Genomic DNA, 22,402 nt, shown 5'->3' on the forward strand with positions numbered 1-22,402 from the left:
AACAACACAGAGTTACACATGGAGTAAAACAAACATACAGTCAATAATACAGTAGAAAAATAAGTCTATATACAATGTGAGCAAATGAGGTGAGATAAGGGAGGTAATGGCAACAAAAATAAGGCCATGGTGGCAAAGTAAATACAATATAGCAAGGAAAACACTGGAATGGTAGATTTGCAGTGGAAGAATGTGCAAGGTAGAGATAGAAATAATGGGGTGCAAAGGAGCAAAATAAATAAATACAGTAGGGGGAGAGGTAGTTGTTTGGGCTAAATTATAGATGGGCTATGTACAGGTGCAGTAATCTGTGAGCTGCTCTGACAGCTGGTGCTTAAAGCTAGTGAGGGAGATAAGTGTTTCCAGTTTCAGAGATTTTTGTAGTTCGTTCCAGTCATTGGCAGCAGAGAACTGGAAGGAGAGGCGGCCAAAGGAAGAATTGGTTTTGGGGGTGACCGGAGAGATATACCTGCTGGAGCGCGTGCTACAGGTGGGTGCTGCTATGGTGACCAGCGAGCTGAGATAAGGGGGGACTTTACCTAGCAGGGTCTTGTAGATGACATGGAGCCAGTGGGTTTGGCGACGAGTATGAAGCGAGGGCCAGCCAATGAGAGCGTACAGGTCGCAGTGGTGGGTAGTATATGTGGCTTTGGTGACAAAACGGATGGCACTGTGATAGACTGCATCAAATTGATTGAGTAGGGTATTGGAGGCTATTTTGTAAATGACATCGCCAAAGTCGAGGATTGGTAGGATGGTCAGTTTTACAAGGGTATGTTTGGCAGCATGAGTGAAGGATGCTTTGTTGCGAAATAGGAAGCCAATTCTAGATTTAACTTTGGATTGGAGATGTTTGATATGGGTCTGGAAGGAGAGTTTACAGTCTAACCAGACACCTAAGTATTTGTAGTTGTCCACGTATTCTAAGTCAGAGCCGTCCAGAGTAGTGATGTTGGACAGGCGGGTAGGTGCAGGTAGCGATCGGTTGAAGAGCATGCATTTAGTTTTACTTGTATTTAAGAGCAATTGGAGGCCACGGAAGGAGAGTTGTATGACATGGAAGCTCGCCTGGAGGGTTGTTAACACAGTGTCAAAAGAAGGGCCAGAAGTATACAGAATGGTGTCGTCTGCGTAGAGGTGGATCAGAGACTCACCAGCAGCAAGAGCGACCTCATTGATGTATACAGAGAAGAGAGTCGGTCCAAGAATTGAACCCTGTGGCACCCCCATAGAGACTGCCAGAGGTCCGGACAGCAGATCCTCCGATTTGACACACTGAACTCTATCAGAGAAGTAGTTGGTGAACCAGGCGAGGCAATCATTTGAGAAACCAAGGCTATCGAGTCTGCCGATGAGAATGTGGTGATTGACAGAGTCGAAAGCCTTGGCCAGGTCAATGAATACGGCTGCACAGTATTGTTTCTTATCGATGGCGGTTAAGATATCGTTTAGGACCTTGAACGTGGCTGAGCTGCACCTATGACCAGCTCTGAAACCAGATTGCATAGCGGAGAAGGTTTGGTGGGATTCGAAATGGTCGGTAATCTGTTTGTTGACTTGGCTTTCGATGACCTTAGAAAGGCAGGGTAGGATAGATATAGGTATGTAGCAGTTTGGGTCAAGAGTGTCCCGCCCTTTGAAGAGGGGGATGACCGCAGCTGCTTTCCAATCTTTGGGAATCTCAGACAACACGAGAGGTTGAACAGGCTAGTAATAGGGGTGGCAACAATTTTGGCAGATAATTTTTAGAAAGAAAGGGTCCAGATTGTCTAGCCCGGCTGATTTGTAGGGGTCCAGATTTTGCAGCTATTTCAGAACATCAGCTGACTGGATTTGGGAGAAGGAGAAATGGGGAAGGCTTGGGCGAGTTGCTGTGGGGGGTTCAGTGATGTTGACCGATGTAGGGGTAGCCAGGTGGAAAGCATGGCCAGCCGTAGAAAAATGCTTATTGAAATTCTCCATTATAGTGGATTTATCGGTGGTGACAGTGTTTCCTATCTTCAGTGCAGCGGGCAGCTGGAAGGAGGTGCTCTTATTCTCCATGAACTTTACAGTGTCCCAGAACTTTTTTGAGTTTGTGTTGCAGGAAGCAAATTTCTGCTTGACAAAGCTAGCCTTGGCTTTTCTAACTGCCTGTGTATATTGGTTTCTAGCTTCCCTGAAAAGTTGCATATCACAGGGGCTGTTCGATGCTAATGAAGAACGCCATAGGATGTTTTTGTGTTGGTTAAGGGCAGTCAGGTCTGGAGAGAACCAAGGACTATGTCTGTTCCTGGTTCTAAATTTCTTGAATGGGGCATGCTTATTTAAGATGGTGAGGAAGGCATTTAAAAAAACAAAAAACAGGCATCCACTACTGATGGGATGAGATCAATATCCTTCCAGGATACCCCGGCCAGGTCGATTAGAAAGGCCTGCTCGCTGAAGTGTTTCAGGGAGCGTTTGACAGTGATGAGTGGAGGTCGTTTGACCGCTGACCCATTACGGATGCAGGCAATAAATGACTATTGTAGCTGAAAATTGCTGATTTTTAATGGAATATCTACATAGGCATACAGGGACCCATTAACAGCAACCATCACTCCTGTGTTCCAGTGACACATTGTGTTAGCCAATCCAAGGTTATCATTTTAAAAGGCTAATTGATCATTAGAAAACCCCTTTGCAATTATGTTAGCACAGCTGAAAACTGTCGTGCTGATTAAAGAAGTAAAAAAACTGGCCTTCTTTAGACTAGTTGAGTATCTGGAGCATCAGCATTTGTGGGTTAGATTACAGGCTCAAAATGAAACAAATAACTTTCAGAAACAAATAACTTTCTTCTGAAACTTGTGAGTCTATTCTTGTTCTAAGAAATGAAGGCTATTCCATGCAAGAACTTGCCAAGAAACTGAAGATCTCATACAGCGCTGTGCACTACTCCCTTCACAGAACAGCGCAAACTGGCTATAACCAGAATAGAAAGAGGAGTGGGAGGCCCCGGGGCACAACTGAGCAAGAGGACAAGTACATTACGGTGTCTAGTTTGAGAAACAGACACCTCACAAGTCCTCAACTAGCAGCTTCATTAAATAGTACACGCAAAACACCAGTCTCAATGTCAACAGTGAAGAGGCGACTCCGGGATGCTGGCCTTCTAGGCAGAGTTCCTCTGTCCAGTGTCTGTGTTCTTTAGCCCATCTTAATCTTTTATTTTTATTGCCAGTCTGTGATATGGCTTTTTCTTTGCAACTCTGCCTAGAAGGCCAGCATCCCAGTGTCACCTCTTCAAGTTAGTTTTTGTTGAACCTGTAGACATCTAAATACATTGGAAGCCATTCTCATTCAGTTCAGGCACAAAGAGAGTAGAAAGGCCATGGTTGCATCCTAAATGGCACACTATTCCGTATTTAGTGCACTACTTTATGGGTTCCGGTCAAAAGTAGTATACTAAAATGGGAATGGGGTGCCATTTGGGACGCATATATTTTGTGGCTCAGTTGACTAATCTCTGCTAGACCCTGATTGACAGTTCTGCTAGGGAGATAAGGATACCTCCTGTACCTCTTTTTAAGAGGTTGAGCAAATAACTCATTTTTATCTCATAGTGGACCCTCCACCTCCTGGCTAAATGCATTGATTGAGCTGATTGGCTGACCAGAAAAAAATCCACGGATCTTTTCCAAAAATATTTCCAGCCTAACTTTTCATTATATGAAAAATATATACTGTCATAAAGTAATCAATATAAAATTTAATTGACATGTTTTGATATGTCACTAGTGCTAGTCATAACATCAGAGAAACATACACAGACACAATACTTTACTTTGCACAAACATCGATACCGGGGTTTATATGTCTCTAGTTTAAGATTTGCATATTTGCATTGTCATCATCTTTTCAAATTGGGTTTGCTGAGGCCAACATGGTTTAAATATACAGTACATACATTCAATTTTCACATTTCAATCCACTTAGTTGATCCACTTTTAGTTGATCCAGCCTCACATTTAACGGTGACAAATTGGTCATCATTTCTCCTCAGTAGAATTTACCAGCTCAGCAGGGCCAGGTTTGGGTCTGGCTGGGGGAAGGGGAAATGAGGTGAGAAATAAACCGCTTCTGCATCCCAAATGGCACCCTATTCTCTATATACAGTAGTGCACTACTTTTGACCAGGGCTTATAGTGGATGAAGAGGGGATGGTGGACAAAAGGACCTGGTGGGCGAAAAGATAAGAAAATTGAGAAAGTCAGTCATCACTACCACCACCACCAGTGTATTCTGTTCATCAAGGTGGAAATATCCACAGAGTGCTGCAAAGATGCTGTTAGACTTTCCATTTTGATCTCTGTATAGGATATGGGGCTCCCTTCCCTTGATGGATATGGGGCTCCCTTCCCTTGATGGATATGGGGCTCCCTTCCCTTTATGGATATGGGGCTCCCTTCCCTTGATGGATATGGGGCTCCCTTCCCTTGATGGATATGGGGCTCGCTTCCCTTGATGGATATGGGGCTCCCTTCCCTTGATGGATATGGGGCTCCCTCCCCTTGATGGATATGGGGCTCCCATCCCTTGATGGATATGGGGCTCGCTTCCCTTGATGGATATGGGGCTCCCTTCCCTTGATGGATATGGGGCTCCCATCCCTTGATGGATATGGGGCTCCCTTCCCTTGATGGATATGGGGCTCCCTTCCCTTGATGGATATGGGGCTCCCTTCCCTTGATGGATATGGGGCTCCCATCCCTTGATGGATATGGGGCTCGCTTCCCTTGATGGATATGGGGCTCCCTTCCCTTGATGGATATGGAGCTCCCTTGCTAAGTGAACAAAATATATATTGTTCTGCAAGAGTTGATATCAATTAAGCCTTGTTCATATTGGCAGTTTGAAGTGACTCAAATCCTATTTTCTGGCATATCCAAATCTGTTCTTTTTCCTGCAGTCTGAACAGACAAAAAGCACATGGAATCTAATATTTCAAGCAAATCTAATTCCTGGCCATGCGACTTGTGTCTGAATGGGCAATTCTGATTAATATGTGCTCAAGTGGTTTTTAGACTGCTATTTGGCATATCTTGTTGCTTGCTAGCTATTCTGTTGACAGTTTGACAAGAACATGTGGTAGCTAACTAGCTTGTTAATTGTTTACAAACAAATGAGTGAACGTGCTAGAAAGCTAAACAGCTAGCTAGCTCAGTGCTGTGGCAAAAAATTACTTGTTTTGAAAGTTGGATCATCTTATACTTTGAGGCTTTAAAAGCGTTATTGTACTATGATTTTGAACATTCAAAACAACTGGGAAACGACATTGGCAGGCATTGTTGTCTCCTTAGCTTGTTACATGACTTCCGAGTGATAGTAAGCACAAGCACCACCACCAATCAGCCTACACCACTGTGGACACACCCGTAGTTACTATGACAACTAGTGTAGCCATGTCAGCAAATGATTTGCTGTCTGAACACACAAAAATCTGATTTGCACACATGTAACTTCAGATTTGAAAAACAAAACCAGCCTCAGCACTGCCCAGCTGATTCAAATGATCAACTCATCATCAAGCTTCAAGTGGTATTTATGTATTCATTTGTGATGCTATCCTTGATATGATCCTGTTGTTGTCACATGCTACACATGCATCTATCCAATGTTATCATGGTTTGTTATAAGAGATATTCTTTTGGATGGAACATTAAACGGGTGTCCGGACTCTCTGTGGTCACTAAAGACCCCATGGCACTTATCATATGAGTAGGGGTGTTAACCCCGGTGTCCTGGCTAAATTCCCAATCTGGCCCTCATACCATCACTGTCACCTAATCATCCCCAGCTAACAATTGTCTCATTCATCCCCCTCCTCTCCCCTGTAAGTATTCCTCAGGTCTTTGCTATAAATGAGAATGTGTTCTCAGTCAACTTACCTGGTAAAATAAGAGTAAATTAAAAAATATTATACTTTAGTCATTCACAATGACCTGGTGATGTAAAAGTCTAATAATGACATTATCTTCCATATACCTACAGATACCTTGCAATTGGAGATTCCTTCAAAACAATTGCTGATAGTTACAAGGTTGGGTGACAAGGGCCATCTGGGACTGCCTCCTGGAGGTATTCAGGCGTGTGAAGGCTACCTGTGTCCTGCATAACTTCATGAGAATGGACATGAGGAGCAGGAGGGGATCTGCAGCTCGCGCCATGTGCCAGAGGAGAAGTCAGCTGCTCTGCAGAATGTTCCATTTACTTAGCTATGTCAACTGCAGTTATTCAATTCCCAGTTTCTCTCCCTTTGATGTCTACTTCTCAGGTGAGGGTGCTGTTTAGGTAAGGGGGATGTCTGTACAAAAACAAAACAGGCTATTTTAAGTCTCCCGTATAGAAATGTCTTTGAACAATTACACACCCTATAACCCACACACTGATGTATCAATCTGATTTATGGCTCGTTGTGCAGTAAGCAAGCTCAGGTGTATAACTGTGAATCATTCCACCTTCAAAGACTAACTTCATGAGAATGGAGTACTTTATACTTTTCAGTATAAAGTACTCTGCAGGCACTTAGTGTGGACACCAAGTGAAGTCACACACACACACACACAGATTCTTGTTGAACACTGTCTCTGACAGTGTTATTTTTTTCAATAACAGTCTCTCTCCTTTACTTCATCCCTCTCCCCCCTTCTCCCTAAGTCCTCTAGGTTATATCACCTGTGTCGGTGAGCACCTCCTGCATCTGAACTGGCTGACACATAGAGGGCACAGCATGATCAGAGGTGAGAGATCACTTGGTTGGGTCAACAGGAAGTATTATTAAAGAGATACTTTACATTGAAATACAGATAGAGATGTAGTAGTCCCAGAGTTAATGATCCAAGGTCAGCTTTGCATTTCACCTCCTGATTATGATGACTGACAGTGATAGAATACAAAAAACACAAGGCTAAATCATGCTCTCTCTCTCTCTCTCTCTCTCCATTCTGCCTCTCGTCTGCAGGCATGTTTTGATGTGAGAGTGGATGCCAACCCCCAGTCCCGTCATCGCCACCTCACCCGCTCTTAAGATAACCTTCGGGCTGACTGGGAGCCCAAGGCTGGTTAAGAGACACCACTAGAGTCACTATTATGTAATTGTGATGAACTGAGAGAATATTAGGGTAGCACTGTGATTCATTAATCATATGCTGCCTTCCCTGCTCCTATGTTCTTACCTCTTTCCCTTTCTGTCTTTTACACCTCTCACCACCACTTTCTTCCTCTGTTTTTATAATGCACAACAGATCTGCACTTGAACTTGTATTTATAATATAATATGACAATTAGAATATTTATAATGCATGTATTATGTGTTTATAATATTTGGTTAATTAACTTCTTTCAATAAAGCATTCCACATTCTATACTGGTTGAAATTAAGTCTCTCATTTGATGAAATACTACAGTTATCCTGTGTTTATCAGATCAATGCAGATGAAGGAAATGAGATATTGAGATGAACCGGTTTTAGAGTATTGACATGATGAATAAGAAGTGTAGTGTACTGTTTTCTTTTTATTCTGTTTCTGTATATAGGAATTACAAATCAGCCTTTAACCCATTAAATCATGTTTCTAGTCTATTGCATAGTTACAATGTGTAACCATTAATGTCCCAGCACCAGGATTGGTAAATACTGTTGAAGTGTATAATTGTAATACATACATGCAAACACAGCATCATTCAAAGACTGGAATTTGATACTCCTGGTATTGGTTATGACTGAAAAAGAATGTCTCACAGACAATCATACCTGAGCTGCACCTTTATTTGCCAAGGTAGAGTACATGGGGCATGAGAGTACATCAAAACAACTTGCACCAATTCTGTGCTTTTCTTTTTCTCAATCCAGTTTTCCCATTGTAGTGAGGTTCAGACTCCATGGAACCACGAAGGCTCATAAGGAAAGAACAAAGTGTTATTCAACTTCAATATGGTGAAGAGGTGAAGCAACATGTTTTTTCAGAACATGAAGCTCGTCTCCTATCTGTTAGTCCCCCAACACTAAAAAAACTTCCCATCCAGATCTTTCCTGAAGCGTATTTACCTCTTTGATCACTTTGTTGCATATGTTGATGAGAGGTGATGGAACAATCAGCTGACAACCTCCTCTTATTTACCTGTGAACAGCCTCTCTGAGGAAACCCACACAGTCAAGTAACATGAATGAAACTATGAAACTGACACAATTGGCTAGGCTACTGTCTGCCAAAAGTCTGCATCTCCACCGAGAGAGTGACATCAAATGAAGGGGGGGGACACACAGCCAGCCTGTCATGGTTGGGAGCCAAAGTGAGTTCCGTGGGCTCACTTTGATGCCACTTTTCCCAGACTCAAGTAATACATAATAATACATAATATACCGCAAACTATTAATGTAGTTGTGATGTTTGTTGTTCACAAGCAGGTTGTTCCCATCTGCAGGAATCAGAGAAACAGGAAGAGAACTTCATGATAATATTCTCAGAGAGAAGGAGCCATATGTCACTCTAGACACATCAACAGCGGACACTATTAGTTCAGTTTGAACTGGTTATGTACCAGACATTACACAATGAACATAGCTAATGAAAAAAATGGCTTTCCAGTTTAGTTGGTATTTAAGAGAAAAATCAGGGGCTGTCTGTATTAAGTATAGTATATGCCATTTAGCAGAAGCTTTTATCTAAAACAACTTAGTCACGCGTGCATACATTTTACGTATGGGTGGCCGCAAGACTCAAACCCACAACCCTGGCGGTACAAGCGCCATGCTCTTCCAACTGAGCTACATAATAGGAGTAGGAACCCTAACCCTAACCCCCCCGTCCATGTAATCTTGTTGATTGTGATCTAAAATGCAAAACTGATCCTAAATCAGCAGTCCTACTCTGAGACGCTTGACACATACAGTCCTGGATCTTTTTTTAAAACAGCCCACCCATATTATATTTATTTATTTTTATTTCACCTTTATTTAACCAGGTAGGCAAGTTGAGAACAAGTTCTCATTTACAATTGCGACCTGGCCAAGATAAAGAAAAGCAGTTCGACACATACAACAACACAGAATTACACATGGAGTAAAACAAACATGCAGTCAATAATACAGTAGAAAAATAAGTCTATATACAATGTGAGCAAATGAGGTGAGATAAGGGAGGTAAAGGCAAAAAAGGCCATGGTGGTGAGGTAAATACAATATAGCAAGTAAAACATAGATTTGCAGTGGAAGAATGTGCAAAGTAGAAATAGAAATAATGGGGTGCAAAGGAGCTAAATAAATAAATAAATACAGTAGGGGAAGAGGTAGTTGTTTGGGCTAAATTATAGATGGGCTATGTACAGGTGCAGTAATCTGTGAGCTGCTCTGACAGCTGGTGCTTAAAGCTAGTGAGGGAGATAAGTGTTTCCAGTTTCAGAGATTTTTGTAGTTCGTTCCAGTCATTGGCAGCAGAGAACTGGAAGGAGAGGCGGCCAAAGGAAGAATTGGCTTTGGGGGTGAACAGAGAGATATACCTGCTGGAGCGTGTGCTACAGGTGGGTGCTGCTATGGTGACCAGCGAGCTTAGATAAGGGGGGACTTTACCTGGCAGGGTCTTGTTGATGACCCGGAGCCAGTGGGTTTGGCGACGAGTATGAAGTGATGGCCAGCCAACGAGAGCATACAGGTCGCAGTGGTAGGTAATATATGGGGCTTTGGTGACAAAACAAATGGCACTGTGATAGACTGCATCCAATTTATTGAGTAGGGTATTAGAGGATATTTTGTAAATTACATCGCCGAAGTTGAGGATCGGTAGGATGGTCAGTTTTACGAGGGTATGTTTGGCAGCATGAGTGAAGGATGCTTTGTTGCGAAATAGGAAGCCAATTCTAGATTTAACTTTGGATTGGAGATGTTTGATGTGAATCTGGAAGGAGAGCTTACATTCCAACCAGACACCTAGGTATTTGTAGATGTCCACATATTCTAAGTCAGAACCGTCAGAGTAGTGATGCTGGACGGGCGGGCAGGTGCGGGCAGTGAACTGTTGAATAGCATGCATTTAGTTTTACTTGTATTTAAGAGCAGTTGGAGGCCACGGAAGGAGAGTTGTATGGCATTGAAGCTCGTCTGGAGGGTTGTTAACACAGTGTCCAAAGAAGGGCCAGAAGTATACAGAATGGTGTCGTCTGCGTAGAGTTTGATCAGAGACTCACCAGCAGCAAGAGCGACATCATTGATGTATACAGAGAAGAGAGTCGGCCCAAGAATTGAACCCTGTGCGGTCATAACTTTGGACTAGAGAGGAGAATATCTCATAAGGTCCACTCAACCAGAGGCTCAGGCTGGGTGATTGTTGTAAAAACCAGTCATGCAGTGAGATGTCTGATATCTGAGCAAACCCTCACTGTGACAGGCAGATCACACACATTCTGTTCCTCAAATCAATCATACAGTAGATCAAATCAAAAACAAATACAGACAAAAGCCGTTCAAAACCAAACCTTATATCAAAGCGCTCACAAACACTTGGAACTGAATTATGAACATTTTTCCTAAAACATATGGTGATGGGAATTTCATTGTAATAGGGGATAATAACAATGGCATACTGTGGCACAAATCTGTGGCTCCCCGCTGATACAACAGCTGTGAAAATGGCCTCATTTCAACTAGTAACACCAATGACATCAAACCATTAAACCAAATACTATATTTCCTCTAATCTATGTTGCCTTCTAGTACAGTGAGCAATTTAACAAATGGGGTGGCAGGTAGCCTAGTGATTAAGAACATTGGGCCAGTAACCAAACGGCTGCTGGTTCAAATCCCTGAGCCAAATAGTTGAACAATATGTCAGTGTTCCCTTGAGCAAGGCACTTAACCCTAATTGCTCCAGTAAGTCACTCTGAATAAGAACATCTGATTAAATGTAGCTTTTAATGTCAGTGAAATCAATCAATAAGAAAGGCTTGATTGAACCTTTTTTCTTTTTGCAAAACAACATCACTCTCTCAAACGATCTACTCACTGTCTGGGATAACATATTGAGGATATTGTTATGGGTTTCTTTACTACAGCAATGGTTAATTAATGAATAATACAACAAGTTGTTGAGTAACAGCAAATAGAATAAGAGTAAAAGTCTGTTTCAGTTGTCGTCTGTTACAGTGGACAGTAATAATTACAGCTTTATTACATCAATATAGATTTAAAGTTGACTGGTTTCCCTAATGCATGAAATAAGAGGAAAACATTTCCCTTGTGCTGATTGACAGACAGTCTGTCTGTCTGTCTGTCTGTCTGGCCGTCCGTCCATCAGTATTTTTGAAAGCATGCAGCCTAGTTGACTGCACTTATGTCTGGTTTCACTGCAACTTCACACAACCAATACAGCTAAATGCAGACCTGACATGTTAACACTGCAATCATATCAAAAGCCTTTGTCTCCCTCCCTCCCTGTCTAGACCTGATGCACTCACTATACAGATCTGTAAACAAAGCAGAAGTAAAATTGCATGTTGACTTGCTCTAGTAATGGTTTTGTGTTTCTGATACTATACCTTTATATCAAAATAGCAGCCCAATCAACAAATATGGATACAAATCATAATACATTTTGTTGAAGCAACAGATGACAGAACACAGCTGTTGTTCCATGTTCTTCCATCATGATAATCTGCCCTGAATTTAGGACAATATTGCACAACTTTCCCAAATAAACCAAGTACAGTATATAGCACTGAATAGTCTCTAGTCCCTGCATGGTGTATATACTGTAACATGAGAGTCTGATCATTGAAAATGGTAAGTCATTTTCCAAATTAACAGTAACTTCTGCCAATCATCAAACCATTATTGTCTTTGAAGAAAACTTAGATGATGTCCAAGGAAAGTTCCAAGGCCATACATTTGTCTCATAATTTGCATGTTTGTATACTCAAATGTTTACCGCATCTGACTGGGACTGCTTTTAAGTATTTTGAATGTAGGAAAACACTCTTTAGGAATCCACAACAACACAATACATAATTGCTCATACTGGGAATAACGGTTTTTGGATGGATCCTCCTCTGACCAAACATCCAATTGGCTCTTTCTTGATGAACACTGTAAGGATGACATTCACACCCACAACCCTTCTGTAAATATATCAATTCAAAATAGATTAACATTTTAGTTAAATCATTACAGCACAATACCCCAATGGAATGCCACTTTTTTAGACATGATGTGCTCTATGTTCAGCTGGCGTTAATGCGGCGCTAATGTCAACATGTGAGGTGTGTCTTTAAATTACAAACGTGTGCCAATTTCAAGCAGCGCTACCAGTGATAACTCACCAAAAGCTGGTCTTAGCGGTAACGCAATTGGTTATGGTATCGATTTTGCCAGTGGAGGCGCACAGTTGCCTATTCAGTAGCCTATAACCAATGCTTTATTGAAATATCACAAGCAACAAAACAGTCAGACATTCCCATTTTTTCATTATATATTGTATATAATTTTTGTCCATATGTAGCTTCTGTGGACTCATTAGGCATATGTGTGATGCCCATTGAATGGATGGTTCAGACAATGGTCGGCTTATTGTTTATCCTTTATCATTTAGTTCAAATATGACAACTTCAACTTTCATCTGTTGGACTTAACTGTCAAATGGTGTGAATTCTGCTGTCCTTGGAGCTGAATCTGCTTGTAACCTAGGCTATTGTCCTGTTCCTCTGTTTATGTTTTACGTGGCTAACTCTCTAACAGCCCATATCAACAACGATGGTAGACTAATCTTATTATAATGTTTGGGACAATGTCCAAATGTCCATGGCTCAAACATGCAGTGCATTTTCGAAATGCGAACGCAATGACGAATATTTCCATGTTGAAGCCAATAAAATTAGCAACATGTTTGTTATAACTAGGCCTATTGTAGGGTTACTGTATACTATTTAAATTAATAAATGTCCTATTTAGAAATGTTGTTTTGTTTTTAAAAACAGATTGTTTTTTGTTTATTCGAAAGATTCATGGGTTTATGTTGAGAACATACATTGCTCGAATGCAATGCAATTTTGTCTGCTATTTCTGGAGAAGTGCAAATATGATCTATGGTTCCATGACGGTTATAAAACGTAACATTTTTGAGCAGTATGACCATTGAGATCCTATTAAATCAGCCTGGTCTCATACATTAGATGTAATATAGTAAACTAAACTCTGAGACACCCAAATTAGTATGATAAGTTAAGTTTGTTAAGGTTACATAAGACAGAAGGTTACTTAATGCAAAAACGAAAAATGAGGCTTGTTGGTCGGGGTGGATGGGTTGGCATGTAACGGCACTGTATATCAACCTAAAGGTTACAAGTTCAAATCTCATCATGGACAACATTTTTGCTAATTAGCAACTTTTAAACTATAGCTACTTACTGCTTTGTATCTACTTTGCAACTACTTAGCATGTTAGCTAACCCTTCCCCTAACCCTAACCGTAACCCTTTAGCGTAACTCCTAAACTTAGCCATCACCCTAACCCTAACCCATAGCCTAGCTAACTTTAGCCACCTAACCAACTAACTAGGTTTGCAAATTCGTAACATATTGTACATTTTGCTAATTCATAGCATATAATATGAATTGTAATTCAAAACATATTACACAAAATAGGTGATAGATATCCGCAAATTACTACATCACAGGTGATTGGTGGCACCTTAATTGGGGAGGACAGGCTCTTGGTAATGGCTGGAGCGGAATAGGTGGAATGGTATTAAATACATAGACACATAGTTTCTATATGTTTGATGCCATTCCATTTGCGCCGTTCCAGCCATGTTATGAGCCGTCCTCCCCCCAGCAGTCTCCACTGTACTGCAGACCATAAGAAAAATAACATATACTAAATGGAGTGTCTCGGATTTAGAATAGAATAATCTGAAATACTCTGAGACCAAATGGATTACATTTGTATTCTAATTCCCAATAACATGAGTATAGTATAACAGTGAGTGGGCATTCACCCATTCTCTTTATATTGGATATTTTTCCAACTCCTGTGAAAAGTTTGGATGTGCGTAAAAACCCCTCCATAGTCTAAGTTGCCTTGTCTGGATTATACGCCCAAAGGGAGCAATTATGGTGCCTGTAACTGTATCCATATTGAAACAATGTAATTAGAACAATGTGGACTGCAAACATGTTTAAAATATTTTGCAAATATTGGGCAGGTTAATAAATGAACTAGGCTATAACAGACTAACATTCAAATTGGAGTTGATGACAACCCTATACATAAAAGACTATAAATACACAACTTGAAGAAACCACATATTTAGTCATGGAGCACGTTCTGATTGGCCAGTGAGGGGCCAAGCCTTACACACCCACAACTTGTTAATTTATCAAAACTCCCTTCGAGCCACCGCCAGCTACTCCGGCCATTAATCCAGCTGTGAAGAATATTTCTGACATACCCCTGGACCAATAATTATATAAAAAATTATAATAAAATACAAAATATTGTTGTATATCAACAATGACAAGACCCGGGGTCTGACAACTTGGATGGAAAATTACTGAGGATAATAGCGGATGATATTGACACTCCAATTTGCCAAATCTTCAATCTAAGCCTACGAGAAAGTGTGTGCCCTCAGGCCTGGAGAGAATCAAAAGTAATTCCCCTACCAAAGAATAGTAAAGCCCCTTTTACGGGCTCAAATAGCCGACCAATCAGCCTGTTACCAACCCTTAGTAAACTTTTGGAAAAAATGTGTGTGACCAGATACAATGCTATTTTAAGTAAATAAATTGACAACAGACTTTCAGCACACGTATAGGGAAGAATGTTCAACAAGCACAGCACTTACACAAATGACTGATGATTGGCTGAGAGAAATTAATGATAAAAACTTTTGACATTATCGATCATAGTCTGCTGCTGGAAAAATGTATGTGTTATGGCTTTACACCCCCTGCTATATTGTGGATAAATAATTACCTATCTAACAGAACATAGAGCGTGTTCTTTAATGGAAGCCTCTCCAACATAATCCAGGTAGAATCAGGAATACTTTTTTCAATCTTTACTAATGACATGCCACTGGCTTTGTCTCTATGTAGGCGGATGACTCAACATTGTACACGTCAGCTACTACAGCGACTGAAATGACTGCAACACTTAACAAAGAGCTGGGTGACAAGGAATAAGTTAGCCTTAAATATTTCAAAAACTAAAAGCATTGTATTTGGGACAAATCATTCACTAAACCATAAACCTCAACTAAATCTTGCAATGAATAATGTGGAAATTGAGAAAGTTGAGGTGACTAAACTGCTTGGAGTAACCCTGGATTGTAAACTGTCATGGTCAAAACATGTTGATTCAACAGTAGCTAAGATGGGGCGATGTCTGTTCATAATAAAGTGTTACTCTGCCTTCTTAACAACACTATCAACGAGACAGGTCCTACAAGCCCTAGTTTCTACCTTCTTAACAACACTATCAACGAGACAGGTCCTACAAGCCCTAGTTTCTACCTTCTTAACAACACTATCAACGAGACAGGTCCTACAAGCCCTAGTTTCTACCTTCTTAACAACACTATCAACGAGACAGGTCCTACAAGCCCTAGTTTTGTCGCACCTGGACTAAATCAAATCATATTCGTTACATACACATGGTTAGCAGATGTTAATGCGAGTGCAGCGAAATGCTTGTGCTTCTAGTTCCGATTATGCAGTAAAATCGAACAAATAATTGAACAAATTCACAACAACTACCTTATACACACAAATACACATAAATGTAAAAGAATGAATAAGAATATGTACATATAAATATATGGATGAGCCATGGCGTGCGGCATAGGCAAGATGCAGTAGATGGTGTAGAATACAGTATATACATATGAGATGAGTAATGTAGGATATGTAAACATTATTAAAGTGGTGTTATTTAAAGTGACCAGTGATACCTTTATTAAGTCTGCTTATTTAATTGGCCAGAGATTTGAGTGTGTATGTTGGCAGCAGCCTCTCAATGTTAGTGGTGGCTGTTTAACAGTCTGATGATCTTGAGATAGAAGCTGTTTTTCAGCCTCTCGGTCCCTGCTTTGATGCACCTGTACTGACCTCGCCTTCTGGATGGTAGCGGGGTGAACAGGCAGTGGCTCGGGTGGTTGTTGACCTTGATGATTATTTTTGGCCTTCCTGTGACATCGGGTGGTGTAGGTGTCCTGGAGGGCAGGTAGTTTGCCCCCGGTGATGCGTTGTGCAGACCGCACTACCCTCTGGAGAGCCTTGCGGTTGAGCGTGGTGCAATTGCCGTACCAGGCGGTGATACAGCCCGACAGGATGCTCTCAATTGTGCATCTGTAACAGTTTGTGAGTGTTTTAGATGACAAGCCAAATTTCTTCAGCCTCCTGAGGTTGAAGAGGCGCTGCTGTGCCTTCTTCACCACGCTGTCTGTGTGGGTGGCCCATTTCAGTTTGTCCGTGATGTGTACGCCGAGGACCTTAAAACGTTCCATCTTCTCCACCACTGTCCCGTCGATGTGAATGGGGGGGGGGGGTGCTCCCTCTGCTGTTTCCTGAAGTCCGCGATCATCTCATTTGTTTTGTTGACTACTGTTCAGTCATGTGGTCAGGTGCCACAAAGAAGGACTTAGGAAAATTACAATTGGCTCAGAACAGGGCAGCACAGGCGGCCCTTAAATGTACATGAAGAGCTAATATTAATAACATACATGTCAATTTCTCATGGCTCAAAGTGGAGGAGAGATTGACTTCATCACTACTTGTTTTTGTAAGAAGTGTTGACAAGTAAACTACTAGCACACAGCTCGGACACCCATGCATACCCCACAAGACAAGACATGTCACCAGAGGTCTCTTCACCATCCCCAAATCCAGGTGCACAGTACTACATAGAGCCATGACTACATAGAACTCTATTCCACGTCAGGTAACTGATGCAAGCAGTAGAATCAGATAACAAAAAACAGATACAAATACACCTTATGGAACAGCAGGGACTGTGAAGAGACACACACATAGGTACAGACCCACGCTAGCACACGCGTACATTGTAATATTGTTGAATGGTTTTATTATACATGTTGTATTGTAGATATGAAGTGGTGTAATAATGGTATATGATGTACTGTTTTATCATTTAAATGTTTTATTTCACTAGTCCTGCATGTTGGAGCTCAAGGCCTAAGATATTCACTGTACCCTGCAATCACACCTGCAACCCTGTACATGTGACTATTAAACCATCTGAATCTGATATTTTGTTTTATGTGTGATGTAAGTGCATTAATGTGTTTGGACCCCAGGAAGAGTAGCTGTTGCCTTGGGGATACCTAAAATAATGCAGCACTAAGATTTACCTTTGCATTAGGTAGGTTTGTTAAAACAGAGCCCTGTGAAACCAAGGCTGCATCCCAAATAGCTCTGGTCAAAAGTAGTGCACTATATAGGGAGCAGGGTTCCATTTGGGATGTATCCTTGGTTTCACAGGGCTCTGTTTCAACAAATGTACCTAATGCAAAGGTAAATCAGGGATAGGGTGCCATTTGGGATGCATACAATGCATTCACCCTGTGTATCCTTATATACTCTCCCATTAATTCACCTTGAGCAGCAAAAGGTCAATAGATCATAGATGGAAGAGAATAGGCTTAAGCACTTTGAATGAGCATAGGTTTTAATATAAAACCCCTTATGAAATAATCTGTAGCATGTTCTGAGGATTAGTGTGTCCAGAACAAACGGCTGTGTAATCCTAAAATATGACCTGTTGCCAAGAGGACAATAGAAATGATTGTCAGGGCTTTCATGAAAATGAGTGAATTTAAATAACAGGAGATTGAGGCGGAGAACTGTGAAAAGCCATTTTAATTGTTTATATTTTTGTATATATATTTGACCATTTATTTAATATCCGAAACATACAATATACTTGCAGTGAAGCCACTCAACAACTACATAACACAAGTCATCCAACAACTACACCACACCAGTCATCCAACAACTACACCACACCAGTCATCCAACAACTACACCACACCAGTCATCCAACAACTACATCATACCAGTCATCCAACAACTACATAACACAAGTCATCCAACAACTACATAACACAAGTCATCCAACAGCCAAGAAAATGAACTAAAAAGAAAAAGACAAAAGAAAACATCCAACAGCAATGCAAAAAAATATATAAATACAAATAAATACATAAACTAAGGATATCAAGGACAACTAAAATCATAACAGCAATGTCAACTGTATATGTTTGTGTGCATGTCTGGCACTACGTCCGTCAATGTATGCGTATATTTGATTAAGAGTGTGTGTATATGCGTATATGTGTACAAACACCTGCACGGCATCAGCCTCAGGCAAACCGGCATTAGTTGTAAAAAGCACGGCCCCTCAGTGTCATTCAAACTTACTTACTTTTAAATCTTTATTTTGACTTTATTTTTGACTTTTATCTTTGACCATCATTCTATCTCCCACACAGCAACTCCACTCCCACTTGTCTCCAATTCCACATCCCAACCCTCAGCATTTGAATTATTGCTCAAAGGCATTCTGTTGATTGGAGTTAGCGTATTTGTATACTATTCTTACTGATCAATTCAGGGCCAAAAGCACTTAGTCAATGTTCCCTCTATTATTTTGGGGCACTGAGAAAATGTTGGGTCTTGTGAGCGGAAACTTGAACACTGTGACAATTTTGTGCAACTGCCTGCACATGTTTACAGTGAACACTGAGGCTGTACCCTTACAGTTTTAGACAGTAGCCAATAGGCTATTGTGGCTATTTGAGCATAATGTAGGCCTACCAACAAAACAAATGGAGCAAATCACATAACATTTTCACATGGAAATAGCTTTTGATTTCTATGATATATCCTACAGTAGCCTATATGTGGTGGTCATTGCGGGCCTACATTGCATGAGACTTTTAAAAACGTTTTTACATTATGAAGGGGTTCCCGAGTGGCGCAGTGCAAGAGGTGTCACTGCAGTACCTGGTTCAAATCCAGGCTGTATCACATCTGTCTGTGATTGGGAATCCCATAGAGCACTGCACAATTAGCCCAGTGTTGATTGGGTTTGGCCAGGGTAGGCAGTCATTGCAAATAAGAATTTGTTCTTAACTGACTTGCCTAGTTAAATTTAAAAAATGAAGGGTTTGACATTAATTAATGATTTTTTACTTGGTCTGTAAAACCATGGGCCAAATAAAATGGCATTGTAAATGGCATTGTTTTGTGTTTACGAAATACAATGGATTGTTATTACCACACAGATAATTAGACAGTGTGGGCTACCCCTCTGCCTATTGGCTTATTTGCATATTCAACCCTGTCTGAAAATACAACACGGCCCCTTTAATTAGACATACAGTTTTTATCTGACGGGTTTTTCAAAGACAGCTTGAAATGTAGCCTACACGTTTTGTGCTCTTCTAGGAAGCAGTAACTCCCTATTAATGACCTATAATTATTCATAACTGGGCTAATAACTTGATAACTATAAAAGAATATCAACAAATGTGCACACGCTTGGCTTTGCGCTGTGACCTGAACCGATCTGAAAAGCGCATTCACTCGCGTGTGATTGAAAGACCGCTCGTGGGCTACCCCAGCCAATAGAATTCTACCCCGTTGCGCTCTGGCTCTGCCTACAATAAAATCAATCTTGCAAAGTTAGATTTGTTTTGGTTTGTTGATCACAGATTTTTCTGTATTTAAATAGTGCAAATTAAAGGGGCGAACTCAGTGAAGTTCAATCTCTTACGTCTCTGCGCAGCATGGCATTTCTTGTGCGCGGCAGTACTGGAGGAAGTGCGCGACCGCGCACACGCACAGTTTAGCGTGAACATTGCTTACAGTATAACAATATGAGAATCAAATTCATCACAGTGCATTTTTTTGTTGCCTCCAACATGAGATACATTTATACAGTTCTTAAATCACTTTAATCCTTGTGGAAATGAGTTGTGCTACACAGGTGATTCGTTTTACGGTGATCCTATTTGTAATCATGTATGTAGATTTATTTTTATGGCCACTGGCAAACCTTAACATAAATAACATAAATATATTCACAATAACCATCAGTGACAAATTATTGTGACAATTATACGTTATAATCTTAACAAATCAAATGGTATATTGTTTGATCTTCTGTCCACATTCAACTCCTTGCAACAACTCATCATTTGTCTACTGACCTTTTCTTGTCGACCTCCTCCTTCTCCTTTTGAACTGGCTTCTCAGCTCACAATCTGAAGTTCCCATAGTTCGGGTGCTGTTTCCAAGAACCGCAGCCATGAGGCACAAGAATGATCTCCTACAGTGGCCGTGGAAGGCTGTTCCCTTGTTGAGAACTGGTGAAATGAGAAACTGAGACTTTCCAAGTAAAGTCCCGTACTATTTCGCTGAAGCGCGGTAGTGATGTGTGAGTTTTACCGCCGGAATCTCCCTGCTGCTGTTTTGGGGGGCCACCTACATTCTTGCTGTGACAGGCTTTTTATAAAGTGACATCATTTAGACTGGATAGGAGAACCAGCACACGCTCGAAGGGTTTAGCACTGTATTTTGCTCTAATGCGAAGTGATGTGTGCTTTGTTCCCTTTTCAAAATGAACAATAATATGCATTAAACATAGTTTTATGTGCAAGAACGCAACACATTTATGCTGTTTTTGGGGGGAATGTGCGCAATTGCACATATCCTCAGGATAGCGCAAGTGTATTCAGGGTTGGGGAGTAACGGATTAGAGTAATGGATTACAGAAAAACAGTAACTATAATCCGGTACGTTACCAGCAAAAATATTGTAATCAGATTACAGATACTTTTGAAAAACTAGATGATTATTTCGAGGATTACTTTTAAATTCAGAAAGGTGGTTTGCAAAAAAATATGACATCCAAATCAGCTTTGAAAAAAATTGCGTTGAAATTTGTTGCACCTGAGGGAGTCAGAGAACACTATGATGACACACATAATGGGTTTGATGGATCGCGGGAAAAGAGCGGGAATAGGCTTTTGTAGGCTACAGTCCATGCTATGTCTTCCAATGTTACGACTGCTGTCGGTATCCAAAAATGATCCAATTTGAATAGATGCTTGGAGGTATGGATGACAGCAGTGGTGTAGTCTACGGCGATACGGATATCACTTATTATTGATATCTATATAGCTCATTGACGTGAATCACACTGCTGCTCTCTCATTTAGCTATTTGCGCCTTACAGATTGTGGCTGTTCACAAATCTAAATGTGTATTTGAACCCAATAATGGGAGAAGCTGCCTATCAATCATTGTTTTTTAAACCAGTGGACAGCCAGTGAAAAATGGCTCTTGCAACAGCTGCACATTGCGGATCACAGACTATGGAATAAAAGTGTGGCTTTTATTATTGCTCAATCTAATTCATGCTGATACATTGTTTCAATCCATAGACCTAATAGACACATGTTTAAACTCGCACACTTTTGATAGACTTAAAGGGGAAATATCTACTTGCTACATCCATTTTGGACTTATAAATTCAAATAGCCACCCTTTGCCTTGATGACAGCTTTGCAGACTCTTGGCATTCTCTCAACCAGCTTCACCTGGAAAGCTTTTCCAACAGTCTTGAAGGAGTTCCCACATATGCTGAGCACTTGTCAGCTGCTTTTCCTTCATTCTTTGGTCCAACTCGAACTCTGTGAAGCATTTATTTGGGCTGTTCTTGCCATAATATGGACTTGGTCGTCTACCTTGTCACAACACAACTGATTGGCTCAAACGCATTAAGAAGGAAAGAAATTCCAGAAATGTACTTTTAAGAAGGCACACCTGTTAATTGAAATGCATCCCAGGTGACTACCTCATGAAGCTCGTTGAGAGAATGCCAAGAGTGTGTATAGCTGTTAGGGTGGCTATTTAAACAATCTCAAATATAAAACATATTTTGATTTGTTTAACACTTTTTCATGACTATTATTTTCTCCTACAACAATCAAGGGACCATCCATTCAAATGAATTAACACATGACATGTAAATAGGAAACTGTTTTCATTGATAGTTTCAGAGTTTAGTCCCTCTTCCCGGTCAAGGAAACTCAGGCTTAAGGCAATCATATTTGCTTTCCTACCTGAATCATGCATTGCAAACAGTCATTATCGTAATGGTGGAACCATTACCTGCTATCATTTATCCGCAGCTTTAAAAAACCACATCCATGAAGAATGCTGAAGCAATCACTTTTCAGTGGACGCATGTTTGAATGTGGTTCATGCAATCCTCCAACTCATGTCGTTTGTGTCATAATACCTATTTTGAATAATCCTCCCAATAAATACCATTCAAACTTTACTTTTAATTAACAGGTGTTT

The 22,402-nt window shown here is 40.7% G+C and overlaps 1 protein-coding gene across 1 annotated transcript in view; it reads right to left on the reverse strand.

Moving 5' to 3' along the window:
• Positions 1–20,368, reverse strand: part of LOC115101577 (double-stranded RNA-specific editase B2-like) — a 39,131-nt gene extending 18,763 nt beyond the window's left edge. Inside the window, exon 1 of the mRNA XM_065005077.1 lies at positions 20,245–20,368. Within this exon, the coding sequence (XP_064861149.1) occupies positions 20,245–20,344 (100 nt within the window). The 5' untranslated portion in view covers positions 20,345–20,368. The remainder of the gene's footprint in view (positions 1–20,244) is intronic.
• Between the last annotated feature and the right edge of the window lie 2,034 nt (positions 20,369–22,402).

This window comes from Oncorhynchus nerka, linkage group LG20 (genome assembly GCF_034236695.1).
Source record: "Oncorhynchus nerka isolate Pitt River linkage group LG20, Oner_Uvic_2.0, whole genome shotgun sequence".
In the NCBI taxonomy this organism is placed as follows: domain Eukaryota; kingdom Metazoa; phylum Chordata; class Actinopteri; order Salmoniformes; family Salmonidae; genus Oncorhynchus; species Oncorhynchus nerka.